Below are 25,566 nucleotides of genomic sequence, written 5' to 3' on the forward strand. Positions count from 1 at the left end.
AGTTGCAAACAACTAGCCGCAAATTAATCCCACGGAAATAAAAATACTGTGAATGCTTTGCTTTCATAGACCACTCTACGTATTACCACGTATCACTGCACCGATGGCAGAGCGGCAAGCCACCATGCGACTGGCTGAAAGGCACTCCATGCATTGATTGACTCCTCTTACTCTTGGAGGTCAGTTAAAGAAAAAAAGGCAGGAGCCGGGTCGTTTAATCCTGTTGAATAGGGAAATCAGCCACACAGGACAATAATTCGAAGTTTCTAAGAATGCTCGGAGCATGCAGATCAAGTTTCCGCGGTAAAAAGGCGAGCTCAGAATCATCTTTAGTGCACCTTTAATACACACAGAGACAAAGGTGAGTTTTATAACTGTAAAAAAAAAACAAAAAAACTTTCGAGCAAATAGAAATGCAAAGTGAATGAAAATTTACTGTAAAGTGTGTACAAAACTGAAGTGATTGCTGAGAAAAGTGACAGACCTGTGTAATATTCTGGAGTTTGGAACATTGTTATCTAGTAGGTATTGGGCAATTTTCAAAATATCTTTTGTTTTGCTAAAAGTAAATTTTGAAAATGAAAAGCAAATGTCGGGAACAGTAAAACTTGTGGTATCAAATTAAAATTCACTGTCGATAGCAGTGCGGTGTTGGCTACTTTTCCAGCACAGTAGTGCGGCCAGGGGAACACTATGTCAGAAACAATGAAACTGTGATATGTGTGGGTGAATAGTGAGATCTGATCATAAATACTGAAAGCACGGGCTGGTCATGTTGGCCCTCAGCTGTCAATTTCTGCTCTCTTGGCTGTCCTGTGGTCGCTGACTTGTTTGTAATGAGCATCTTCTCTTCAGTTTACTCTTGTTGAGAAACCTGTAAGGAGTAGAGTAAGGATCTTTTTCTTTCTGTTCATCAAGTGCTTGTATTGGTAATTTGGGAGTCTCCTGTTTGGTTGATGTCGAGCTGAACTTTGGTATCTGACCGTTAATGAAACAAATTTGGGCAGCCCCTCTTTTCAACGAATTGATAAGAACACAGAGTGTGAATGTGCACTGAGGTGTTTTGCATGTCACCTGTTTCGTGATATTGAAATTGCCAACAACACTGCGTGATCTTCCTGCATACATGAAGTGTAGTGTGGGGAACATCAAGCATCCTGTAATGCAGTGGTGCTGGGTAAGGTCTGTTTGTTACTCGGGAGTATTTCAAACTGCTATAGGCAAGCATAGAAAGCTGTTCACATTCTGTCAATGACTGTCTGTTGGCTGGACAGAGTGCAAAGGTATTGAAAGTCTCTCTTCCTGGATGGAGATGTCTGTTCACACAATCATGCATTTCCCACAGATCTCTCTTGAACCAAAGCTGCTTGCACAGATAACATGCTGAGCAAAACGATTCTCCACAAGCCTCTTTCGACATAAGATGGAGCTGGCTTGGTACCCTCCCACCGCACGGCACGGCAAAGCGGATAAGAATATATAGTGTCCATAGTGACAACGTTTAGACGTAGACTTCCATTTGAGACAAGCGCACGCCTTGCTGGCTGTGTGATGGCACAGCACACGAAGTGACGAACGAGAAAGAAGCCTGCATGCAGCCGAGGCTAGTAACAGTACACCAATGGGTCTATCCTTGTTCACAGATTGTTCGCCTGGCACTTGTGGCTTAGTTGGTAGATTGGCCATTTTCTGCTGCAGAGGGCTCCACAGGTGTGGTTTCTATCGCTACTTTAACGCCATGCTTTTTAATTAGTTTTTATGCATTGGCCCAGGATTCTCATGATATGCAGAAAAATCTTGGCAAACCCGGCATACAACACATCCTGTTTTAAAAAAGACTGTACTGACCACGGACACATGCTTAAAGTAGACATGCAATCAGTCATCAGTGCGACATGCTCAGTCGTGCATGGAGCCATCTATACTGTGTTTTTTCTGTTCATTTTAGGCGAAGCTGGCTGAGCTACAGTGCCTCATAGTGCGCCTACTGGAAGAGCGGCAACAGCAGTCAGGCCAGTCTGCCCTACCACTGCCAGGAAAGGTCCTCACGGTGTCCTCGTTCACTGGTAAGTGCACACCTCTTGGGCTAGTGGCAAATACAGCCCTGCAGACATGAAAAAATGAATGTTTACCTATAAAGAGGCCATCATTTCGGTATCTGTGTCCATGCTGCTGCTTATTGTAGTGTTTAATAGTGCTTCGTGGTGAACAAGGGATTAATGGCATCCACATAAATGCAGCTATTTGTAAACTGTAAAACTTCCAGAACTTTTTGCCATTGTGAAAACCAAATTTTGCTGAAATTAGCTCCATCATTGCAAGACTTCGTAATCCAACTTGGTAGATAGTAGCCTGAGCTAGTTGGTTCATACAGAGTGAAAGGCAGTGCAAAAATAGGATGAAGAGAAGTACAGCACGCAGTTCCAGCTTTTGCTACAGAAATGGGAAGGAAGCTAAAATCATTTGAGAAAAATTCTAAAGCATTAACAAAGTAAAGACGTGTACAAATGTTTGTCTCATATTGAGGTAGTCTCGCACTAGGCCCAGGCAAGTTGTTGATTTCAAGGGATAGGACAAGAAGCCACGTGTGCTGTATGGGTAGCATGACAATGAAGGTGGGGTGGCAGCTGTTCTAGCTTCTGAGAGCTCTTTTAAGTATAGTTTCACTAAAGGCACGGTGGAACAAATTTCTTTCGATTTGGAAAAGGCTTAAGCCTCAAAGATTTTGTGATGAATGTTTGATCTGTGTGTTGGTAAATTCAACGTAACATCACAGGCAGTTTTAAACAGTGCCCAGCCTAGGCAGTATTGCTGCATAAACAGAGTAGCAACCGGGACAACAATGCCATTTTTATTTAAGCGTTTGTAGTAACACCTACCCTTACTGATATCTGCAGATGCTCTTCAAAATGGACCTAGTGCAGGAGACACTGGGAGTGCACCTTGTACTGATTCTGCAGATGAGGTGCAGGACGCCACTGCACAGAAGATTATGCACCTCTTGACTGAGATTGAAAGTTCAAGTGCTGTTGACGGTTCACCTGTCCCAGACACTTTCCACCCATGCCCTGTCTGCTCAGGACGTTTGTTGACCATCTAAGGACAAGCTAAAGCAGGTTTGTCTGCCAAGGTTACTGCTGAACATTTTGTTAATTGCTAAATATGGATTTTGTAGTACTTGTGCTCCTACGTCAAAACGGAGAGGAGGGAGGTGTTTACTGTTCGGTATTTTGCTACAGGTATAAGCTGCTGGGAAGAATGCAGTATCTGTATCATAGTAAAAAGCACCCGAGCAAATACAGATGTTTTTTCTTGTTTCAGGCTAAATTAGAAATGAAAGTAGCATTTTGTTAGACAACATGGGAATGACTGTGTGGAGACTCCCACAAAAAATTGCAGTGTCGGGCCTGTGGTAGCTTGCCAAGGCCCTGGAGGTTGCCTGGAGGGAAAGCACAGCACAAAAGAAATGTGCCTTACAAACTGTGGTACGGTAGCACAGCAGCATGTGTGCGTTTGCATCAGGCACTGCGTGTACATTTGCATACTTGCCAGATCTCCCGAATTGTCTGGGAGGCTCAAACATATTGACTGAACCTCCAGATTGTATGGACATGATTTTATTTCTTCCGATAATTGTCCCTGGACTTTATTCGGAATCATTTTCTTGCAAAAAAATCCGCTTTATACAATATAGGTGTCTTGTTTGCTATCACAGACTAATCTGGCCAAACCAGACGTTTTAGCTACTACAGCTGCTTGCAAATTTTTTGAACTTATAAAATTCGTAATAATTCCTGCTTTTATGATGAGCCACCTGTTTTCCTATGGAGCTAATGCATGCTTCAGACCAATTTTCAAAAGGAGCCAAGTCCAAAAGTTTAATAGGGCACTTTTCTAGTGCAGATCCTGTGGAGCAGGAGCCACTGTGTTAAATTTTCTCTTGGCTTACTGAGTTTCTATGAGCTCTTATGGTGTGTTTGCGGGAGTTCACTGTTTTCTCGTGTTGTTACGTGTTCCAAGAAAGTGAAAGGCAGGCAGAGGAGGTTCGACTATGAGAGCATGGTGGCCACGTAAAGCCATCAGCGTCCTCACATTATTAGAATGAAACCGACGTGGTTATGCACTCTGTGAACCAGGGACCCGTTTTTGAGCCCTATTCATTTTGGGAATGAGGAAATGTGTGGTTCTGTCACGCAAATTGAACGGCAGCATTAGCAGGTGGTCTGCGTTGTTGCATGTAAAGTCCATTTTGGTAAGGAAGAACACTAAGAACTAGTCTATCTTTTAAAAATGGTCCAATGTAAGTTGTCGTGGTGATGTGCAAATATAGCAAACTATACTCTGTTTCATACATCAGGTACAACGCTGTTAAAGGTACGGAAGTAGTCGCATGGGAAAATAAAGGGAGGCATGTTACTCTGCGCTTGTTCTGTGACTGAGTGGTCTTAGTCACGAGAAAGTGACATATAATAAAATAATAATAATAAAAATAAAATAAATAATAATTTCCAACCAAAAATTTTAACTTTAACCCAACGTTTCGAAGCCGACTCGACTCGGCTCCTTCATCAGGGGTGACTGAGGACAGTAGCTAGCGTCTTTTTAAGTATGAAGGGGAGGGGGTCAAAGGAACGACAGCTGTGACGCGAAAGGTGGGGGGGGGGGGTTTGGTTTGGTTTGGTTTGAAAGAGCGAAGTCCCTGGGCATATACTGGGGGCAGGTTTCCTTTTATGTGGTTGATGTCGTTCGGGGTGGTTTGGTTTGGGGTGGTTTGGTTTGGATATGCCAGGATTCCAGAAGGAGCCTTTTGTGGTAATTTATTTCGGTTCGGAGGATGCGGGTTTCTTCGAAGTTGATTCTGTGGTGGAGTCCTCGGAATGTTCGGCTTCTGGATTGCGCTCTCTTGCGAAGTTGCGGACATCGTTTTTTATGTTGTGGAATTCTTTGTTTGAAATTTTTGGGTTCGCCGATGTAGCTTGCGTCGTCAGCGCAAGGAATTTTTTAGCCAATGCCTTGGGCTCTTTTTCTCGGCGGCCGGTCTTTGGGAACAGGTAGGCAAAGCGCAACAAATTTTGTGGGCTTGTGCACAACCTGGAGACCCGAGCGAGATCATCGCCTGAATCCTGAAAAAATCCACCGAGAGAAAGAGCCCAAGGCATTGTCTGCAAAATTCCATGCGCCGACTGCGACGCAAGCTACATCGGCGAAACCAAAAATTTCAAAGAAAGAATTCCGCAACATAAAAACGACGTCCGCAAATTCTTCGCAAGAGAGCGCAATCCCCAGGACTCCGACATAGAATCAACTTCGAAGAAACCCGCATCCTCGGAACCGAAACAAATTACCACAAAAGGCTCCTTCTGGAATCCTGGCATATCCAAACCACCCCGAACAAAAGGAAACCTGCCCCCAGTATATGCCCAAACGACTTCGCTCTTTCAACTCAACGAAAAAAAGTCCCCATTCACCACCTCCCTGCAGTGTGCCAGCGTGACTAACAGTCAAAACCCCCCTCCCCCGCGGTGGCCTTTCGCCTCACAGCTGTCGTTCCTTTGACCCCCTCCCCTTCATACTTAAAACATGCTAGCTACTGCCCTCAGTCACCCCTGATGAAGGAACCCGAGTCCGCTTCGAAACGTTGGGTTAAAGTTAAAATTTTTGGTTGGAGATGTGCAGTTTATTATGTCTTCAAACCCAACCAGACAGACAAATCTGTCAAAATGTTTAGTTTTCAATCGAGAAAGTGGCAGCATATCGTCTGCAATAAGAGGGCATTTAATTAAGCTCATGACAATAGTAAGCCTGCAGGCAAAGCATTTACTATGTTTCGCTCACCACAAAGGAACGCACTACTTTTTGGTCACGGATGCAGGCAGCACAAACAAGAACGCTAGCTTTGACAGCATTGCACCTGATGTATGAAACGGACTGTAATTATCCCTAGACGTTTGCTGTCTTTACCTCGCGTGACATGAGGTTCAGAGGAAAAAAAATTAGTCTGTTTGCATAGTTAGGCCAAATCCGAATTAGATGCACTAGCAGTCTACCTGCCACCAGGGTCAAATGACCTTTTGATGTCATCTCAACCTGCCAGCTTTGTGTGTATATAGATATATATATATACCATATACTCTCGTGTAAAGGCTGCACCCTCTGTTTTGGACTAGATAATTGAGAAAAAAATGGGGTTTTAAGTTTTTTAATTTGTGTATGAGCCGCACCTTTAAAATTCACTTACATGAGTTTATACAGTGTGCGTGTGTGCGTGCATGTGCGCGCACCTAATAAAACCTTGATAATTTGAACTCGGTTGATTCAAAATCCTAATAATTAAAAGAATTTCTGCAGTCCTGTAATTTGTAATGCAAATTTGACCGCATAATTTGAAGTGGCGGCCTGCACCAGCCCAGTTAATTCTAATATCTGGGTTGCTGTGTGGGAATGCCCGATCCTGATATCGTCGTAACCGGTGAAGCGACGGCCCCTCGGAGCCGCGAGACGGCACTGTAGAGTGCTGCCGATATTTTATTTTCATATGCGAAGACCCTAGCCTCAGTATTATCTGCACGAAAACCAGTCTATGCTATGGCTTGTGGACTGCTGGAATGCACCTGCGCTTGTTCTGCGACACGATCATTCTTACCTCGTGCCTGCAACGGTTGACTGCATGCAACACCACCCTATCTGCGCACAGCACTGGCATCTGATTACTTTTTAGATACTGTTGCATATAAGTCGACCTTTGTTCAGAAAACGGACCGTCCAAAATTGGGGGGTCCACCTAGATGCGGAGACCACCTATTTGCAGGGTCTGAGATAGTTTTGGACAAGTGGCGGGCAGTTCATGCCCTATTCTGGCACCCAATCCCTGCAGGACACATGGGGCTCCAGGCATCAGAAAAAGTTGTTAACTTGTATGCAAATGGGCTGCGCTAAAGAAAATTGGGATTGCATGCCGTTTACCTTGCTCTGCCTTGCTGGCGGTCGCTTCCTCTGACAAGCGGTAGGCAGCACGAGAGCAAACACCAATAATCTCAGAGGCCTGCTTCTTGCTGGATTCCGAAACTATAGGCTTGTTTCAAGTTCGGTTTGCCACTAGTTAATCAAGCCATGTGTGAGTGCTACCATGGAAGGCAGGGTGGAGCACAGTATTTTCGCTTTTGATCTGCATTGGCTTCAGACTGCTGTCCTTGTGATCGTTATGTGTTAGTCCGAGTTGTGCGCGTGCAGTGATGCCGTCATTTGCAGTCAACTCTTTTTTTTGGCCAACAAGGGCTACAAATAGGGGGTAGACTTTCATGCTGTAGTATACAATAATTGCAAAGTTCATCCACTAAAGGCAGCGAGTTCCCACAACAAAAATTTTTTTGCCTCGGTTCCATTTTTCTTCAGGTTAATTCAAATATTTTTTGTGGCCCCAATGACTTCGATTAACGAGGTTTTACTGTATACACCTGGGCATGTTGCCCACAACCCGGCGGTCAGGTTGCCACTTGCCCACTGTGGCAGGTGGCAGGCGGCAGGCTTCAGGCAAACATACAACGGCTAAATGTGGGGAATGGCCTCTATAAGTGTTCTTTAATCGCCTTTATAAGGCCGTACGGGCATAACTTGACATAAAGCCTCTCTATAAACTTGACGCTTCACAACTTCTGTTGGTGACAAACTGCCACATTTAAGAATGCCCTCAGAAAACCTACTGCAAAAAATTTCTGAAGCGATCAGGAAAGCTTTGTATAGCAAAGTCACTGTTCAAGTCGACAAACACAACCCCCCTAGACTCATGCACTTTATGTTGTGCGCTGTAGTACTTACAGTATGCTTAAAAAGTCCACAGTTCCACTTTGCTTGATGCTCTTTTGACGCAGTTTGTTGCATTACTTTCTGATGTCTTATTCTCAAGGGGGATGTGGAAAATAAAATGGCCAATTTCATCAAAAATTTAATTTCTCAATTTATTTTTGTTCGTAATGCTCAGGTCATCTGTCTCGTGATGAAAAATTATAGTGAAATGTGGAGTATAAATTTAGAAAATGAGGTTTGTTTGACATGGAGTTGTTGAAAATTGAGTGATTTGTGTATCTGATGGCCCTGGTGCATCAGGCATTCCGTGGGTTTCAGGCAACGGAGCACTGCGATCTTGGTGTCACCATGAAGAGGCGAGATAAGGGTTTCTGATGGCTGCAGTGATGCGCTTCTCTGAGCTAAACAAAAGTAAATGAGGCAATCAAAGAAAAGCTGCGATCGGCTGCATTAGTCACATGGTAGCCAGAAAGCGCCTCCATTGTCTGAGGTGCGCATCGGCAGCACGCTTGACAGGTGTGCATCATGTTGCGGTGAGATGCGCATGTGTCATCTGGAATGATTCTGATCTCTCAGCAGCACAACCCAACAATTACCGGTTTAAGCGGTCCACCTAGCAGCAAATATCAGAAATTTTATGAGAACGGATATGAGCTGTTAAGAGCACCCATTCCCATCTGTTCTGTAATTCAATGAACTATCACTGCATTTTTATTGAAAACTACAGTAGTTTGAATGGCGCTGTACAGAAACATTTTTTCTAGGCTTACTTTTTTTTTTTTACACCAAGAACTGAGAGCATGCAAATGATTTACCATCTTTGCTGGGTGTGTTTCCTTTGAAGTTGCATTTGATACTTTGGAGTCAAGATCATCGTTGAAAAAGCTCTGAGGCAAGACGGGAGGCGACACTGCAAGTGAGGGTACTGTATCGTTTAGAGAACAGAATTACTCTAAATTAACAGCATGTAAATCATTTACCCTCTTCCTTGGATGTGTTACCTTTTAGATTGCATCTTGAGATTCTTTTAACCAAAATTGCTGTTTAAAAAGTTGTCAGACAAGCTGAGAGGAGAAACTGTAAGTTGGGGTTCTGCACCATTGACAGATGGGAATTATGCTGTCGTTTGGTATGGTCCCTAGATATATGCGTCTGCTTTGATGGCGTGTTTGGGGTCTTCAGCATGCATGATTGTCAGTGATGGCAAGCTTGCATCTCGAAAAGCTTCTTTTTGCTTTAGTGCTCCGTTAATGCTTATTACCATCTTGATATTGACCGAGGTGGCAGTCACCGCCCCGCTATTACGCCAATATTTAGTGAGGCACACTGGTCTGGCCAGGAGGGTTTTCAGTATTTGAGACTGTTTTTGTCACAAATGTGGCAAAATAAACATTAAGGTTGATTTCTCAGCTCTCCCTTTTTCTTTACTTACTATCACATAATCCTTTAGAATTTAATGATGACTGACAGTAGCTTGATTGTCATTTTGTGCATGAATCGAGATATCCAGAAGTGCACTAAAGCTCTCAGTTTCTCTCTCTATATAAAAAAGTAAAAATATATGTGTAATAGTTTCTAATGTTTTTTTTTAAGAAATGCTTTCATGTAAATATACGTGCTGAAGTTTAACTTTTATTGTAGGGTCGTAGTTGGCATGTGGAGAAAACCCGCATTGGTCGAAATGGTCGTGCTGCCACAACCACATGACCTCGTGTGGGTAATTAAAACTCCCCACAACGATCACACACTACAGCAGTGTTCACATCGCTACTCAATTCCTCATTGGTGTAGAGTGTCATGACATCATTCCACCACGATTACATAGTGCCTCTGAAGAAAGAAAAGCAATTGCGCTGAAAAGGAAAATAGTCGAGCTGGGACTCGAACCGCTGATCCTTGGGTCGTGAGCCGCGTGCGCTACCCATTGACCACTGAGGAAGGTTCGTTTGACTTTGTTAAAGGAAGGCCTTGTGTGTCTTATAAATAAATAAAGAAAGAAAGAAGAGTGTATTTGCAAGTGATGTGCAAAGAGAACCCCAGGCTGCTGAAGGGACCTATTAACGCATGCCCTTAAGGCAGAGCTTAAGTGTCGCTCAAATTTTGTCGTCATTGCTGTCCATATTAACTCGAGAAAAATGCATGGACTCAAGTGCGCTCCATGCATTTTTACCTTGTCCGTTGTCTGTTCAACATGTTTCCATATTAACAAGGCATAAGTATATGGAAAACGTTTGGTTCCCAGAAAATTTGTCCTTGATTCGAGTCATTCATATTAACACGAGTCTATTAACAAGTCTATTAACTGTAAGCACTTCTAAAGCCTGAACATTTGGCTCATTTAGCTTGCTTATTCTCATATTACGTAAAAATGGCACCTAGTGCTGGGCTTCATTTAATGCAGCATATGACTGCAGCAGTAGCCAGATTCATCCAAGGTAACATAGAGAACGTGCTGTGGGCAGTGGCAAGGTCTACCTAAAACCCTGCAACTTTGCAACTTCTTGGGAGAAGAATTAAACAAAGGCCGCAGGTAGAGTGCTGAAAAAAAGGTTGAAGAAGTGTTTCTAGTACTAGGCATCTGAAAAAAAAAAAAAAAGATGCACAGACTAGGGCTTTGTGGACATGCTGACATCAGAAACTTGTGCACTTACTCTTTAGCTATTTAATAAACTGGGGATGACATAATAAGGGTGTTAATTGCCATTATTTGGCAGCTGTTACAGCTAGCTTAAAATTAAATGTAATTCTGAAATCTGCTCACAATTTCATGTCTCTATCAAGTTTGTTTACATTTCATGCTTAAATAATGAAAGCAGTTTTAATTGCCGCATCCCCTCTTAAAGGGGCCCCGAAACACATTTTCAGCGCATTGTTTTGCCTGTTGGTTGCATAGAATGAGTTATAGTGATGCTATTAGCATCGGTCGTACTGCGTATTCTGCAGTTTTAATATTTTAATTAGCTCGCAAAAACAAATTCGTGGCGCTGACGGTGTCCCCATACAGTGGCGGTTTTTAGCAGCGGATATGACATCACTTAGTGGGCGCTTGATGATTGGACAAAGAGTAAATATACAGCAAATTGTGTTAACTGGAGATACGGTTTGTCATTTTTGTGTTTTATATAACACTAACAAAACCAGCTTGTTTGCCTTAGATAAAAGCACTGTACAGCAAGTAAAACAAAAATACACCACCAGAGGCTCTGGCTACTTTTTCCATCGAAGGACTTTGCGCCTCTCTGTAAACACCCTATGACCTAGCACTCAACACTTAAGGCTACTCTCTATGTATCTGAGATCGGCTTTGCGGAATCGATCCGATCGAGCCATTGCACTCTATAAGCGTTCGTTTCGGTCCAAAGGAAGGATGCGTTCGTTTCACATTTAGCAGGCAGTGCGCATCGTCAGCTTGTGGAGGATCACTGGGTGCCGGCGCCAGATGGCGCCACGTTCCCATCAACAGCGCGCACTCCTTACTTGCCGTGACCAACCAGCGCACTAGGATCCTTCCTTTCCTCCCTACCCTTATTCCCAATCCCTCCTTCCGGGTGCTGTGCCGTGTTCCCCTAGAGGGTAGCCAGATACTGCACCCGTAACCCCAATCCTCCAACCAACCAAGCACTAGAAGCGTGGGCAATGGTAGGCGGTAAGCAGTAGCGGTACATGCTATGCTAAATGTGTCAGATATTTTGCACAGGCTGTCACACCGTCGCAGTATCTTGCGCTTGAGTTCGGATCCATAAGTAAGGGAACGTCACTGATCAGTGTTCCCTTCTGCGCCGTCGACGTGACGGTGAATCATCGCTGGGTCAGCTGGGCGTTCACATGGTTGTTGTAACCATGCAAACGGCGCTGCCAGCATTGGCATGAACGAGTTACAGAGGACAGGCAACCATGGAGTGCAAACTTCTGCCACGTGCACAGATAGGCCGTTTTGACTGGTCGCACTGAGTGTCCTCATTGGGAGAGTGAAACGGGAATGGGAAGCTGTGCGAAAATGGAGTTGAGGGCAGCATTTTGTTTGCTTGTATTTTGAAATTTCTTCTTTGAATAACTCCCGTTCCTATGCATCGATTCTCGTAATTCTTTTTGTGTCATCATCTGTGTGACATAAAGAATCCATTTGAAGTGTAACCGGCATCCGTTCAAGCAGTGTTTCGCAGCCCCTTTAAGTTCAATACAGAAGGCTTGCATGTGATGTCACTGGTGCCATTGCGGTGCCCCATGCATAGTTTCTACAGTTAACATCAGAGCAGGTGGCGATAAGCAGATTAGATAACTGAGCAGACTTTCACTAAGGTTTTGGGCCGCCACTATGGCGGCCACAGTGACGTTTGTGTAACCTTTCTATACCAGGTCAGTTTTACAAGTGCTTTCTGAATAATCGGAAGAAAGGGGACCTTGCGACAGCATTGGCACTGAACTAGAGCTCCAATCTTTTCTTTTTTTGTTTCCTACTCAGTAAAGGTAAATGTTTGGCTCAGTTTTGGTTAATCTTCTAATAGTATTAAAACTACGAACATGGGGGCAGACTACAGGTGTGAGAGTAAAAAAAAAAAGTTTTATATTGTGTTTTCGGCTTCATCATCTTTTTTTTTTTTTTTTTCAGTGTCATGCCTGCCTGGTGCACTGGAAAATGTGTAGCTTGATGAAAAACATTTAAAGTCCAGCAGCGTTCGGATGCTGCCGTCCCAGTTGCAGAGGAACATTCCATCAGCGATTTGTTCAAGTGTAATGGAGGGGTTTGAAGAGACTGAGAAAAGGGACATCCACAGTGCCTTGAAAGTTTTAGTGTGTTGTTCAAAGTGTACATTTTTTCCTTCAAATCCTAGAAATCCTCATTTGTCTTGATTGTTAGCCAAGAGACTGACTAGTTTTCTTTCTGCATGTGCGGGGAATGTCAGCTTGAAAATGTGCTCTATGCTATACTATACAAATACCAAATGACCTGCTTGAATGATACCACATGTTTAATGCGGCTTATGGTCATTTCCTTATTATGCTGCAAAGTGTCTGGAAAGTTGGAAACAGCCAAGTCCAGTGAAAACAAATGTGAACCGTGCAACAAGTGATATTGAGGTTTTCTCCTTATGCAAACAATAGGCAGTGATAGATGCCTAACAGAATATAAAAAAAAAGGTAACTTTTGAAAACCTTGTTTAGTTTCAGGTTGGGAAAACATGCCCAATTTGGATTAGTGTACAGGCACATTGCATGCCATATTTAAAAACAAACGCGTTTAGTTATATTTATATTTCCTTTGCTGCTGTTTAGGTAAACTAAGGAACTCCTTCAAGTCTGTGTAAAAAGGGAAAATTTTGACAGCTGTGAGGGTTCAAGCAGAAAGCAACAATGAACTTTTTGTCCCTATTACTCTGTAAAATTTCATGTTCAGTGCATGTGCAGTGAAGGCTCGAGGAAACTGTCTCATGAGCAGCCCAATTGTTTTCCCTTTGCCTACAGTAATGTAGTTTTTGCAGCTCAAGATAACTTTTTAAAAATTTTCCTTTATTTCCAGACAGAGAAAGCATAAGTACCAATACAAAGAACTTGTGATGTCATAATCACTAATGCTATTTTTTTACTGCTTGTCCCTCTGCTAAGCCTGTCTGGTTCTTCAAGGTTGAGTATACAGATGCTGTTTAAGCTGCAGTATACAGACTTGTGCAAGTGAAGCGTCTCGTGTATTGTAAACACGAACTTTAGGGCTTGAAGCAGTTGCGTCAAGAAGGATGTAGAGCTGTGATGTTGTAAAGATGCCTTGCTGTTCGCGGATAACTATATTCTGGATTGTGTTGAATATATCAATAATCTTGATTTGGAGTACATTGTTTTCGGTCCAAATCACTATTAGCAGTTGTGGAACCATCGCATAAATGGAGTTTTGTTGCTTTTTTATTGTGTATTTGATTTGTTTTTTTTTTGTAAATGTATGAAGCTTTAATAAATTTGTAGTTCACAAGTTACTGTTGCTTCCGTCTTGAGGGCAGGTAATTATTCTGCTTAAATATTAAATATTTAGGTCCACAGTTCTTATTACAGTCGTTCCACAGCCACATTTGCACAAGATTGCAGAAGGTGCCAGCCTGAAGGCACACTACTTGCATATTCTTTTTGGCATGTTTCTGTGGCCCCCAATCCAAACTACATGACAGGAAAGGGGCACCAGTTTGTCCTGTACAGCCATGAGCATGCTTAGCTAAAATGCTCAAATGATGCTCTGCAGAGCAAAAGAATTGAAAGTGGCTTCAAGGAAAGTGCTTGTGCTCAACCACAACCCAGTAGACACACAAGTGGCACAAGTGCAAGTACCTTGCCGCTGATGCAGCAGCTACATTCTAATTTCACTTTGTTGCACAGCACACTGCTGGTACTTACTCGAGCCTACTCGTGGCTGTACACTCCGGGGCCATATTAAAAATTTTGCTTGAACTGCCACTGGAAATATGCTGGGTTCCTAGTAGTTCAACAGGAAGTAAGCTATTCAGTGTAGTTATTGTACATTTGGGCACTGTGTAAGCATTGCATTTCACATTGGGAATAACCACACCAGTGTATGGTCATATTTTGTGCACTCAACTTCATGTTTGTATAGGGAGGGATGAGAAAATGTGGGCAGTCACATCCTTGTCATGTAATGCTTTCACACTTTCAGGGCAATTTTGCTCATAGCTGATACCAGATTTTTTTTTTTTTTCACATGAGCAAATATTTTCAAGCCTATAATGTGTTGTACTTGCCTGTAGCAACCATACTGAGGACTAGCCTGTGTCTCATTTCATAGGGTGTGCTATGAACTACATTGCAGGAACTGCTGAATGCAGACATTGTCCATAACTAGTATACTCATGAAAGAAGACTGTTTAAAAAAAAAAAAGTACCTTTATTTATCTCAGACATGTACATTATCTAGAAAAAGATGAACGTTCATAGGTAACCGGCAACACTTAGCCAGAATGCCACAAGCTTCGAGGAAATGAGCTTTGACAGCCAAATAGTGTCTTAAGAGTGCATGCAAAGTGTAAGAGAAAAAGTGCAATTTTCAAATTTTGGAATTTAAAAATTTACCTCTCAGTAGTAGCACTGAGAAAGTTCTGGAATGGACAACACAGAACATCAAAGTTTGAGAGGCGACTCAGAAATATGTGGCACCATAAAGCCTTTTAATTGCGCAGATATATTACTATACGAAAGCACACTTTTATGATGTAACATATTCAGGCGTTATGCAATATCTCGTTACTGATGTAACATATTCAGGCATTATGCAATATCTCGTTACAGTCTAAGTAGCAAGGTTCACTCTTGGCCAGACTTTAGGCAATGGCTGTACAAGCTCAAAAATAAATAATATAGCATCTGCAGCATCAGAAACTACTCATACTTTGCATATGCCCAAGCTAACTTTGATAACCTCTACAGAAATATAGAAACTTGAGAGGTGTAAAACTGCCCAGGCATACAGCACATGTGCGCAGTTCCTCCCAAAATCACGTTCGTACCAACAAGAAGATCGTATGTACAGAAGCAACCTACATATTTTTCATTTGAAGATGTTTGCCTTGACCCTACAGCAGTGTGCAAATGCTTGAAAAGACATTAACAACCCTTCTGGTGTAAGCCTGAATGCAGACCGCCTGTCCTCAAATTATCACAGTGACATGCATCAATGCTTAGCTTTGCATGTGCCAGAGAAATGAAGTGAACAAAAAAAAAAAAGACCAGCCAACAGTACCTCAAAATGTTATGCACAAGTCGAAGCTCCAAGACTGAATAACAAGCATGCCAACACTGGGCACTTTGTTACGATGATCATCACCGGTCTAACAAGAATATATTGATGCGTACCTCCTGACGTGGTTCCCTATTATGCTCGCATTGAAAATTTAAGCGAGCGCCACATAAATCTTCATCCTGTACTTCCCTTTATGCTACTCCTGAACAATGGCTGAGCCGTTTCGAAGCACAGTGCAATTATAACGCTTGGGGCTGGCTACTTTATATGCAGCACAGTTGAAGGGGTAGCAAGTAAATATGATTTTGGGTGCAAAGTATGCAATGCACAAAAAAGTGGATTTTGGGTGCAAAGTATGCAATGCACAAAAAAGTGGAAGTATGTTTCCTTTGGAAATGGGACACCATTCCCAGTGGTGAATGAGGCAAGTAAGGCTACTAAAGCAAACAGACTGGCGCTCACTCACAATAAACAATGTGCCGCAACTCATACGAAACCTGTGCGTGGAGCACCACCAGCTTTCTGATAATGAGGTGGCTGCACCTTAAGCTCAGACAATGGCTCTCCTCCTGGGCAGATAGATCAAAAAGCAAAACTGAAAGGACGCCTTCTGTTGTACAATATACCTAAAAGAAGATAAACCCTCACGTCATGCTGACACCCAAGGCTCTACGTGAGTGTTCGTATACAACATAGCTAATGCTGACTGCTGGAGCCACTTTCATGAAGTTTGGAGTGATGCCACGATAAAGGCCACTGAAGCCTTCAGTTCGGACGATGCCTTTGATGAGTCCGATCATGGAGGTCCGCTCGTGTTTTCCATCTGCAGTAAACACACCAAAACCTCAGTGCAGTTACCTCACCAGATAACATTTACAAACAGCACAGGTTCACGGAACAGCACACCACCTCATCAACATCCAGCAAACCCTTAAAGGGACAAGGTAAGCCTTATGCTTTCCAGGTCTTCTAGGGCACATTCCGGTACACTTTTTTTCAGCAACTGATAGATACCACCTAGTTGTTTACATAAGTTTGTTCGGAAATTTGTGCTCTCTCACCTGAGCCAAAACTACTCAACACAATAAAATCATGTTTTTAAATGTATTTTTTCCCCAGAGTACTTGAATTAAGGTTTTAATGCTGCTCTTCATGAAATCAAAAGCATTAATTGCACAAGCGTAACTTTGGTTCAGTATACAGGGCATTCATCGGAAGACTAAGCAACTTTCAAAACCATGCTTTTTGTGATAAAATGATCATTCTTGCACTATCATAGCGACAGCAGTGGCGGACGTCGATAAACTTATGAGGCAAGTTGACTATTTGGGTAATTAGCAAACACCTGCTAATTAACTTTTAACTTTAGCAGCTAGGCACTTCGTTGCAATTAGAGAATTTTTTGGTTTGGTTTATGGGGGCTTAACGTTTCAAAGCAACTCTGGCTATGAGGGACGGCATAGTGAAGGGCTCCGTAAATTTCGACCACCCGGGGTTCTTTTAACATGCACTGACATCGCACAGTACACGGGCCTCTAGCATTTTAGCGGGCCATCAGGGCAGCCAATATCAATTGATAGACGTGGAGAAATGCAATTGACCTTGGCACTACGATGCGAAGAATTTCAGCTGTCCAGACGCATTGAAGGTGCATAGAGGCCGCGGAGCCACCGGGGGTTCTTTAACGTGCAATGACATCGCACAGCACACGGGCCTCTAGAATTTCACCTCCATCGAAATTCGACCGCCACGGCCGGGATCGAACTCTCGTCCTTCGGGTGAGCGGCCGAGCACCACAGCCACTGAGCCACCACGGCAGCTGGCTTGTAAGAGGCAATGGGACTCGGCAGTCCCACTCATGCTGTGCTCCCACCTATCTTGAGGTTTCATTGATTTGTTTTAAAATGGTTTCAGTCGCGTCCACTAGATGAGGTGGTGAGTCAGGACCTTTAAACTTTTCTTTTTTTCGGGCGCATTGCAAGTTTTTGGCTATATTTGATCTGGCAAAAAAACAAAATCAAAATGCCCAGTGAGTGATTCCTTTTTTCTGCATAGAGAGGAACAACTCTAGATCACAGTGCGCACTTGTTCCAAAGATTTGTGATGGCAAGTAATCAGAGGAAAGCACTTTTTTACCATGCTGAAAATAGTTGGACATTTAACAACCGAATATTGAGTGGTAATTCTCAAACATCATATGTAGAGTTAGTTCTTGGGCATCAAATCATCAATAGCCACCATTCAGCACTGTCAGCAGCAAGAAGCCCTTCCAAATGAACATGGAAGGTAAAAAAATGGCCAAAAATAGTTGGCGTCTCAGGTGAAATTTGGCACATCAGCAAAGAACACAGCCCTGTGAAATTCTAACAAAGGCGTAGATGCCACTGGTGTTCCAAGATGGGAGAAGCGGTGCGAACAAGTTCAACAACAAGCGAACAAGTGCGAACACATTCGTAAAGTGGTTCGAAGTAACTAACTCGGTGAGGCAACCCATGTAGGTCAACGGGACAGACGCAATCCATTTTTTTCTCCCTACTTAATACCAAACGGGACGATATCTCCCACTTGTTTCCACTCAACTATTTGTACTAAAATTGTGAAATTTGTTGACAACCGTTTCGGTGCACCTCTTCTGCTTATGCAATGAAAAATTTTTCATCAATTTTGAAAAAAATATACGCTGTCCTACAAAGCGTTAACCAGCTATTACGTCATCATTTTAAATGCTAGCGCAAAATTACTTGGTATGCTTTACCTAGAAGCTTCATACATTCAGTTCTTGAACAACCTCGAATTCTCAAAAAACCATTTCAGCTTCCTTTTAAGTCACCCCTATACAATGTCTCTCAATCACCTCGGGGGATCCATAGCTAACCAACTGGCTCAAATGCTACTTTTCATCTGCTAATATAAGTTGCCAAAGCAGTTTAGGAAAAGTAAGCAATAAGTAAGCACTTAGTTGTGGACAAAATTCAATACAAAAATGCAGCAGAGCTTTTAGTCCATCACGTATTGCTGTTACAAAAAACGAAAACTGAGGATGATACTTGTAGGCAGTGAACACCTACTGGTGCTTTCACTCTTATGGATGCACGAAAAAAGCAACAGAAAACAATCAGTTCACTCTCATTAGTTATGAATGCGCTGGCCCAAGTCAACAGACAGAAAAGTTCGTACAGAACCATTCTCAGTGGTGGGAATTGCCAAGAGCATTTAGGAGAAGTATTTGTAGCAGGTGTAAATTCAATCCGGAGCAGCTTCCATGCGTTTTGTAGCAGGAGCCCGGTAGCGAGAAAGGTAAAAATGCAAACACAGAGGGTGTTTCAACTAATTTCTACCACGGTTTAAAAAATGACAACGCACTGCATGAAGAATTGAACAGTGCACGGTTGCAGGCAGTTATCTTGGCCAGGTCTGCGTATCTTTTAATGTGCCCATCTTGACTTATTAACAAAGAAAAATCAGCTAAATTTTGTATTGTTAACCTTGGGGCAAATTTTACTGTGCTGAAGCCGCAGAGAATGGTGAGAAGCCCATTTTTCAGCAGTATCACTTTAACCGGTTTCTTTTCTAAAACTAAAGACCACGAAATTTAAAAATTGGCTCATGACTGTGCTCTTGCATCGTATGTTAGCACTCTCAAATGCCCTCTGACTGAACAAACTCAAATTAGGCAAAATTAGGAAGAATCAACAGGCCACCGGTCAAAGTGACTGTTCCGAGATCAGAGCAGCCACTTAGCTTCGTTAGAGTTATGATGCTGCAGCAGGAGCACAACCACACCGTTGCCGTTTCACAGGTTCCTTGCAGCCCAACATGGCTGCGTCCCTCGCGACGGTTTGGACTTCATCGCACCATAACTGCAATTCAAGCTAGTGTGGTGGACGACGACGAGATTCAGCAATATCACGTATGCACAATGTGGTAACCTTATGACAACCCACAGATCATTGCAACTGGCTCAATTTAGTTTGAAGTCCTAGTTATATGAACCAACTTTCCATGTTCAACAAAAGTTCAATGTGGTGCTACTGTACAATTGGAAGCTCGAATGTTGATGGCGCTGTTACAGTGAGCGCAAATGAGGTCTGCGGAATCAAGCTATCACCTGGAAGCGTCAAAAACCTTTCTCACGGTCTTGCATTGAACTTATGGAGAGGGTGACGGTGCTATGCAGAAGCCAAATAAGTCTAGCAGGACCCAAACTGCACTACTCGGGCCTCTTGAAAACAATTTTTTCCTGCATGTGCATTTGCCGTGTTCATTTGAAAGTGTTGGCAGCGCCATTGAAGGAGATGTGCAAAACACATGCACACCATGTACTAATAGTAGGCAGTAAAAGGCTATAAAGCGAAACAAGATAAGATAGGACTCCGGCGGTCTCACAAATCTGGAGAAAGAACCAGAGCAATGCCTATGCACATTATGTGGTAGCCCCGGCCTCTTCGCATTCGCTGTGGCTCTTCTTTACTGGAACAGCATTTTGGCCTAGCCTTGGCACAATTTCATCAAAAACCACCAATTCATAGCAGCATATAGCACAGTTAATGCAATGGTGCAGGTTAGTGCAGATGGCACAGCATTCCCATCACTGCACTATCACTCTATGCACAAAAATAGCATTACCATCTAAGCTTGGCTGCATATTTATGTCTAGCTAACTGACCTTCTGTCTGCAATATACAGCCAAAGACTGATTTTTCAGGCTCTCTAGGAATGGCGAAAACATCCGAAACACCAAATTTCATCATAAAAATCACTTTACGTCAACATCGAACTGCCAGTTAGTATGGTGGAGGAAAAGGTCAGCACTTTTGCGCATGTTCTGATGCTTTACATGACACTAAATTTCGCTGTGCGTTGTGCACACAGATGACAGGTGGCAACCGCTTATGTGAGATCAGCATTATGACCAGTATATGCTGCTTCAAGTCATGGAAAAACACCGGTTTGAAAGTGCGGATGCGGGGCGCGGAATACAGGTAGCATGGTGTGCAGGCCCTCGTTTGAAAGGTTGTTCACTCTTTCTAATGCACATGCTGTCCTCTGTCAAGAGTACTAGCATGAAACTTCAGAAGTAGTGCAGCCTCAGTGGCTAGAAAAACGAAATCTGAGATTGGGTTAGCGCAAACTTCAACACGCTACCAATCAAGCATTTTTCCCTGCCATTGCTGTGGTTCGTCATTCTCCTGGGAAGTGTCTTGATAGCCTTGTAGCTTTGAATCTTTTCACCCGGAAAATGTCAGCTATGAAGAATATTCCTTGAGCATTCAGTAAATGGGAACACGGCACCAGTCAACCAAAGTCAGAGGCAAGCACAGTAGCCAATGCTGTTTGGCTGGTGCTATTTCCTTGTTCGGCTTTTTTTCAGGGACCATTGAGAACAAGGCACCACCAAGTTCATACAGCATTCTTTTTGCAAAAACTCTGAAACATGGGAACGTGACTGCGTAGCACCGTTGCTGCATTTTTAATACATCACTCAGAACACACAGAGATATATGTGTTGCTATAATATGATAGATTTCTTAAGCAACAACAGTGTCTGAAGGCTTTGGTTTAGAACTAAACTAAACTACAGTAAAACCTCATTAATTTGGCCCCGTTATTCGGAAATTCGCATAATTCGGACTGCCACTGGAGTCCCACCAAACACCCATGCAAGTCTATGGTGTCGGAAGCTCGCTTATTTGGACGCCGCGGGGCTCACATCGGTTAATTCAGACAGGCCCCCAGAGGGGCGCCCTATCGAGGTATGATGTGCTTGACGGGCAATCGTCCAGGTATTCGTCCGCAGGCCTGAATTGCACATTACGTCGTCTTCTGTCGATAGACCGAGACAGTTCGGCCGCATATTTTAGTTTTCGTAGTTTCGTCGCTAGCCCGCGGCGACGGCGACTATCTGCTGCGCAAATCAGCGAGCCAGCCAAGCCGCACACAGTTTGGCACGACAGCTGCCTTATTGCTCCTTATTGCTTACCGCAGTGGAGTCTGTCCCTACTGTTCAGGTAGGGTGCAGTCTTTACTTGTAGACAAGCTATTGACGTTTGTGTACACAACAATGGTGAGTGCTGGATAAGGCTCACTTACACTCTTTTTGACAACGGACACTTTCGGGAGCAGCCCCGACAAGGTCAGTGGAACTAATTGTCGCTGCCCAATGTTAACTACTCGCTTCAGCGATATAAAGCGCACCATAATTCGATCATGGCCGTTTACTTTTTTGGGCTCTGATGGTGCCCAAGGCTCCAGAAGAGAAGGCATGAGCGGACAGGAGCGGCGGCGCATTGGAAGGGAGACAACACATACTGTGGGCACACAAACAACGCAATGCTGCACAGAGCACACAACGTGGCTGCTTTCTCCAGTTTTCCAGATCTTTCTCCAGTTTTCCAGATCTCCCCATGAAGACCCGAGTTGGGTGGCGCAGAGGGCACCACCCTATGACTCGGGCTGTCTCCCCTATTATATTTTACTGTATGTACTCTGCTGTGGCTTGCGTATAATGGAGGGCGCTTTGCCTGTCATCAAAATGCAAGTTTTGATGGTTTTGAGAACAATAGGAGATGCGATTTGTTTTCTCGCAGGTACGATCTCCTAGCTTTGAAAAGCACTGCCATTTTCTTCCGCTCGCCTTCTCTGCAAAGCCGTACGCCTCCAATGCGATTTGCTGCTGCATCTTCATGTTTCCGGGACGAAAAAACTTGACACAGTAGAGTTCCGTGAGCTTTGACAACTATTAAAATTTTAGCAACGAAGAACATTCAAGCATGCTGCCTCTTTGCAGCCATGCGTGTATGATGTGTGAACCCGCGGAGAATATCTGCCATGTCATTGAGGAGGCTCCCTTTTAGCCTGACTTCTGATTTATTCAATCAAGTTTTTGATCCCACTTGAAGTCTGAATTAATGTGGTTCCGCTATACAGATTATACGACTGTTTGGCAATTGATGGCAGTGCCGCGGTGAGTGTGAATGAAGTCCGAAAGACTGAGCAATCACTTGTGATGCGTTCGAAATTTCAGGCACTCTTATACATTGGCTCTAAGGGGCATGTTGCGATGTCACGAAAAAAAAATTTAAAATAATAAAGCGTGTCTGAAAATTCAGAGATCTGAAATTTTGGTCATCGACTGTAATGAGATACAGGCCAGGAATGTGAAATTGAAAATTGTGGGGTTTAAAGGGATACTGCATTAAATTGCAACTTTCTGTAAAATCGCTGAAATTGGATTCAGAAGGTGCAATTATGTAAGGTTTCAGTCTTTATTTCATTTATTTTTGCGCGGATGGCATTTTGCAGGTGTTGTGCGCGTGTGCCATTTGCCGCCTGCCCAGGCGGGAGGCATGCGCAACGTCATATTTCTCGCGGCGGCCTGCCCCCCGTTGCAACGTGCTGGCATCGGTTTAGCTGTCGCGCCTGGAAGTTCAGAATTGGCAGCATGGAAACATGAAACAGGTTGACGGTTACAGCCTGGAAAGTGGCAGTGGTAGTAACGATTATATCATTCAGATATCGAAATGACCATGGACTAGGGATACGGCTACAATCCCACAGCCTCATCGAGCGACGACGAGCGAAACGAGCCTGGAGGATGACATTTTGCACAGGCGCGCTCCCCGCAGTGGTATCTGTGCATATATTGTAATGCAATTTGACATGATCCAGACAAGTTTTTTCGAATTAAGTATTAAGACGTTTCCTTTGCTGAAGGTAAATCAAGGCATCACCGTCATTCATTGCTCCAGCCACACAAAAAGAACAGCCACGGCACCGTGATGGGGCAAGAGGGGAGGGGGGGATTGAAATAGGACTTATACATCACGTAGGCAGCGTGAACAGCAGAGTGAGAGCTCGATATATAAAAGCAGCCAACTTAATTCAATTTGCGTAGCGAAAAACTATGTAGCACGCAGTTTTCGTGGCTGGAGCACTGGTTACTATGCTGCCAGACTTGCGTGCATAACTCTCATGAACGGGATCTGGCGCGAATCTCGTGGCATTGGCCTGTTAGTAAATTGTCAATGTTACTTTCTGATGGTCTCGGGCATGAGCGAAGTTCTCCCTCAATATTTCTTATATTTGCGCATGCTCGCATGGAAACATTATACGGATATTTATTTTCTACTCGTTCAAGCATACACATATACTGCCTGCGGGCGGTTTGTTCGGTGAATGTACTGCAAATTCGGAATAAGGGAGACGAGCGTGTTTATAATGTGTATTTCCGTTCTGCGTCGCATCCGAGATGATTTTCCGTTGGAGGTTGTCTGAATCAGCAAAAAAACTGGAACAAGTGAAAATACTTCAGAACTGCCTCTTGACAAGGAAAACACACATGTAACAAATGCTGCTGCATTTTTGGCTATCCTCTTTAATTACGTGCACTAACATGTGCTACAGAGTGAACATTTTTTTCAGTAAACTCCGCGCTCCTTATAAGTGACCTATGATTTTCATGTAGTTTAGGTTCCCTTTTCGCTAAAGCACGGCTGTCATGCTTTCTGTTTTGCGCTTTTTAGGGAATACTGCCACCTTGTATTGAGAGTTGGCGCACAGTTGATGTGGAAGACAACGACGTAGCGCTTGCACTACGTCGTTGATGTGGAAGACAGCTGATGTGACAGCTGATGTGAAAGACAACGACGTAGCGCTTGCGCTATCGTTTATAGACCGCCATTACAGCTATATCAAGGACAACAACAACAACCGCTTCCTCCTGCCTTGCTCTAGGTCTTCAATAATGTATCCCTCACAAATATATGTGACATTATGTACAGAAATCTGTCAGGTTTGAGGCACTGTCGTTTCAGTAATATTTTTTTATGGGGAGTTTAATGTCCCAAAGCGACTCAGGCTATTGAAGGGCTCCGGAAATTTCGACCACCTCAGGTTCTTTAACGTGCTCTGACGTCGCACAGTACACTGCCCTCTAGAATTTCGCTTCCATCGAAATTCGACCGCTGCGGCCGGGATTGAACCCCCGTCTTTCGTGTCAGCAGCCGAGCACCATAACCACTGAGCCACCGCGGCGGCGCCTCAGTCATGTAGATTCAGAACAGAGAAGGATGTATATCTTAGTCACTGTCGATTATACTGCCATGACAAAAATTCGGACCGAGAAGGTTTGTCGCGAAGGTTAGCTGCGCCACACGGATCCATCCTTCAGAGCTTAGCACCCTTTGGGAAGGCATTACATAGCGTGTCCCATCCCTTGCCGCACTACTTTTACAACCTTTAGCGGAATAATACTTCGGCACCCCCACCCTTTGCTCGTTTAGCAGCCGTGTGGATCAAATTCGAGCTTAAAGGACTTCGGTAACAAGCGGCGGCACTCGCAACGCGTCCCCTACAGGGCATGTAGCGTCCACGCAGCTGCAGCATGCGCACACCGTGACGCCGAAGTAGCCGAACCTGCCGGGCACGGAGGCGGGAGACGGTTGACGTCACAGCTTCCAAGGAGCAGTAGTTCGGGGTGCCGTCGCCAGGTGTAGCAGTTAAAGAAAAAAATGAGGGGGAAAAAGGGCTTTCCGCTGGCTTCGTGTAAAAACGATGCGGTTTAAGTCGTCTTAGGAAGTCTAGCTTTCATTCCAGTAGAAAATTAGACCGCCTAAAATTTAATGCATTATCTCTTTAACATCCCGAAGCAACACATGAGCCATGAGGGACGCCGTAGTTAAGGGTTTACGATTAATTTAGATCACGAGAGGGTTCTTCATCGTGCAGCCAAACTCCAAAGCAACTGAGCCAACATGTGGTTCAGACTGGGAATGATTAACCACTGGGAATAAATAATTATACAACCTTCAGTGGTGCAGTTTGTGAAAGCTGCCCAGGCAGCGACACATACAAAACATGACAAGTTTTCAAGGCATTAGGGCTACAGTGTGCGGTAAACGGGAGGCTCGGAAAAAGCTTAGAGAAGTCTTAAGCATTCAAGTAGCTAAGGTGCACTTTTGAGTGGTACACAACTATGCATAACTATACTGTTAGCACAGCATGCGCTAAGCATCCTTTTCCTTATTCCC

The 25,566-nt window shown here is 43.7% G+C and overlaps 2 protein-coding genes across 10 annotated transcripts in view; one reads left to right on the forward strand and one right to left on the reverse strand.

Annotated features, from left to right (window-relative positions):
• Positions 1 to 13,765, forward strand: part of LOC144114473 (golgin subfamily A member 2-like) — a 98,998-nt gene extending 85,233 nt beyond the window's left edge. For all 5 annotated transcript variants that reach the window (XM_077648222.1, XM_077648224.1, XM_077648223.1 and 2 more), the window contains 3 exons: positions 1,949 to 2,066; positions 2,898 to 3,116; positions 12,413 to 13,765. In XM_077648222.1, the coding sequence (XP_077504348.1) occupies positions 1,949 to 2,066; positions 2,898 to 3,100 (321 nt within the window). In that variant the 3' untranslated portion in view covers positions 3,101 to 3,116; positions 12,413 to 13,765. The remainder of the gene's footprint in view (positions 1 to 1,948; positions 2,067 to 2,897; positions 3,117 to 12,412) is intronic.
• A 1,182-nt stretch (positions 13,766 to 14,947) lies between these two features.
• LOC144114474 (calcium-binding mitochondrial carrier protein SCaMC-2-A-like) overlaps positions 14,948 to 25,566 on the reverse strand; it is a 77,145-nt gene continuing 66,526 nt past the window's right edge. For all 5 annotated transcript variants that reach the window (XR_013311043.1, XM_077648230.1, XM_077648228.1 and 2 more), the window contains one exon: positions 14,948 to 16,361. Coding sequence is in view for 4 of the 5 variants with exons in the window: in XM_077648230.1 (XP_077504356.1) it covers positions 16,183 to 16,361 (179 nt within the window). In the remaining variant the exon portion in view is untranslated. The remainder of the gene's footprint in view (positions 16,362 to 25,566) is intronic.

The sequence above is a fragment of the Amblyomma americanum genome, chromosome 1 (genome assembly GCF_052857255.1).
Source record: "Amblyomma americanum isolate KBUSLIRL-KWMA chromosome 1, ASM5285725v1, whole genome shotgun sequence".
Classification (NCBI taxonomy): domain Eukaryota; kingdom Metazoa; phylum Arthropoda; class Arachnida; order Ixodida; family Ixodidae; genus Amblyomma; species Amblyomma americanum.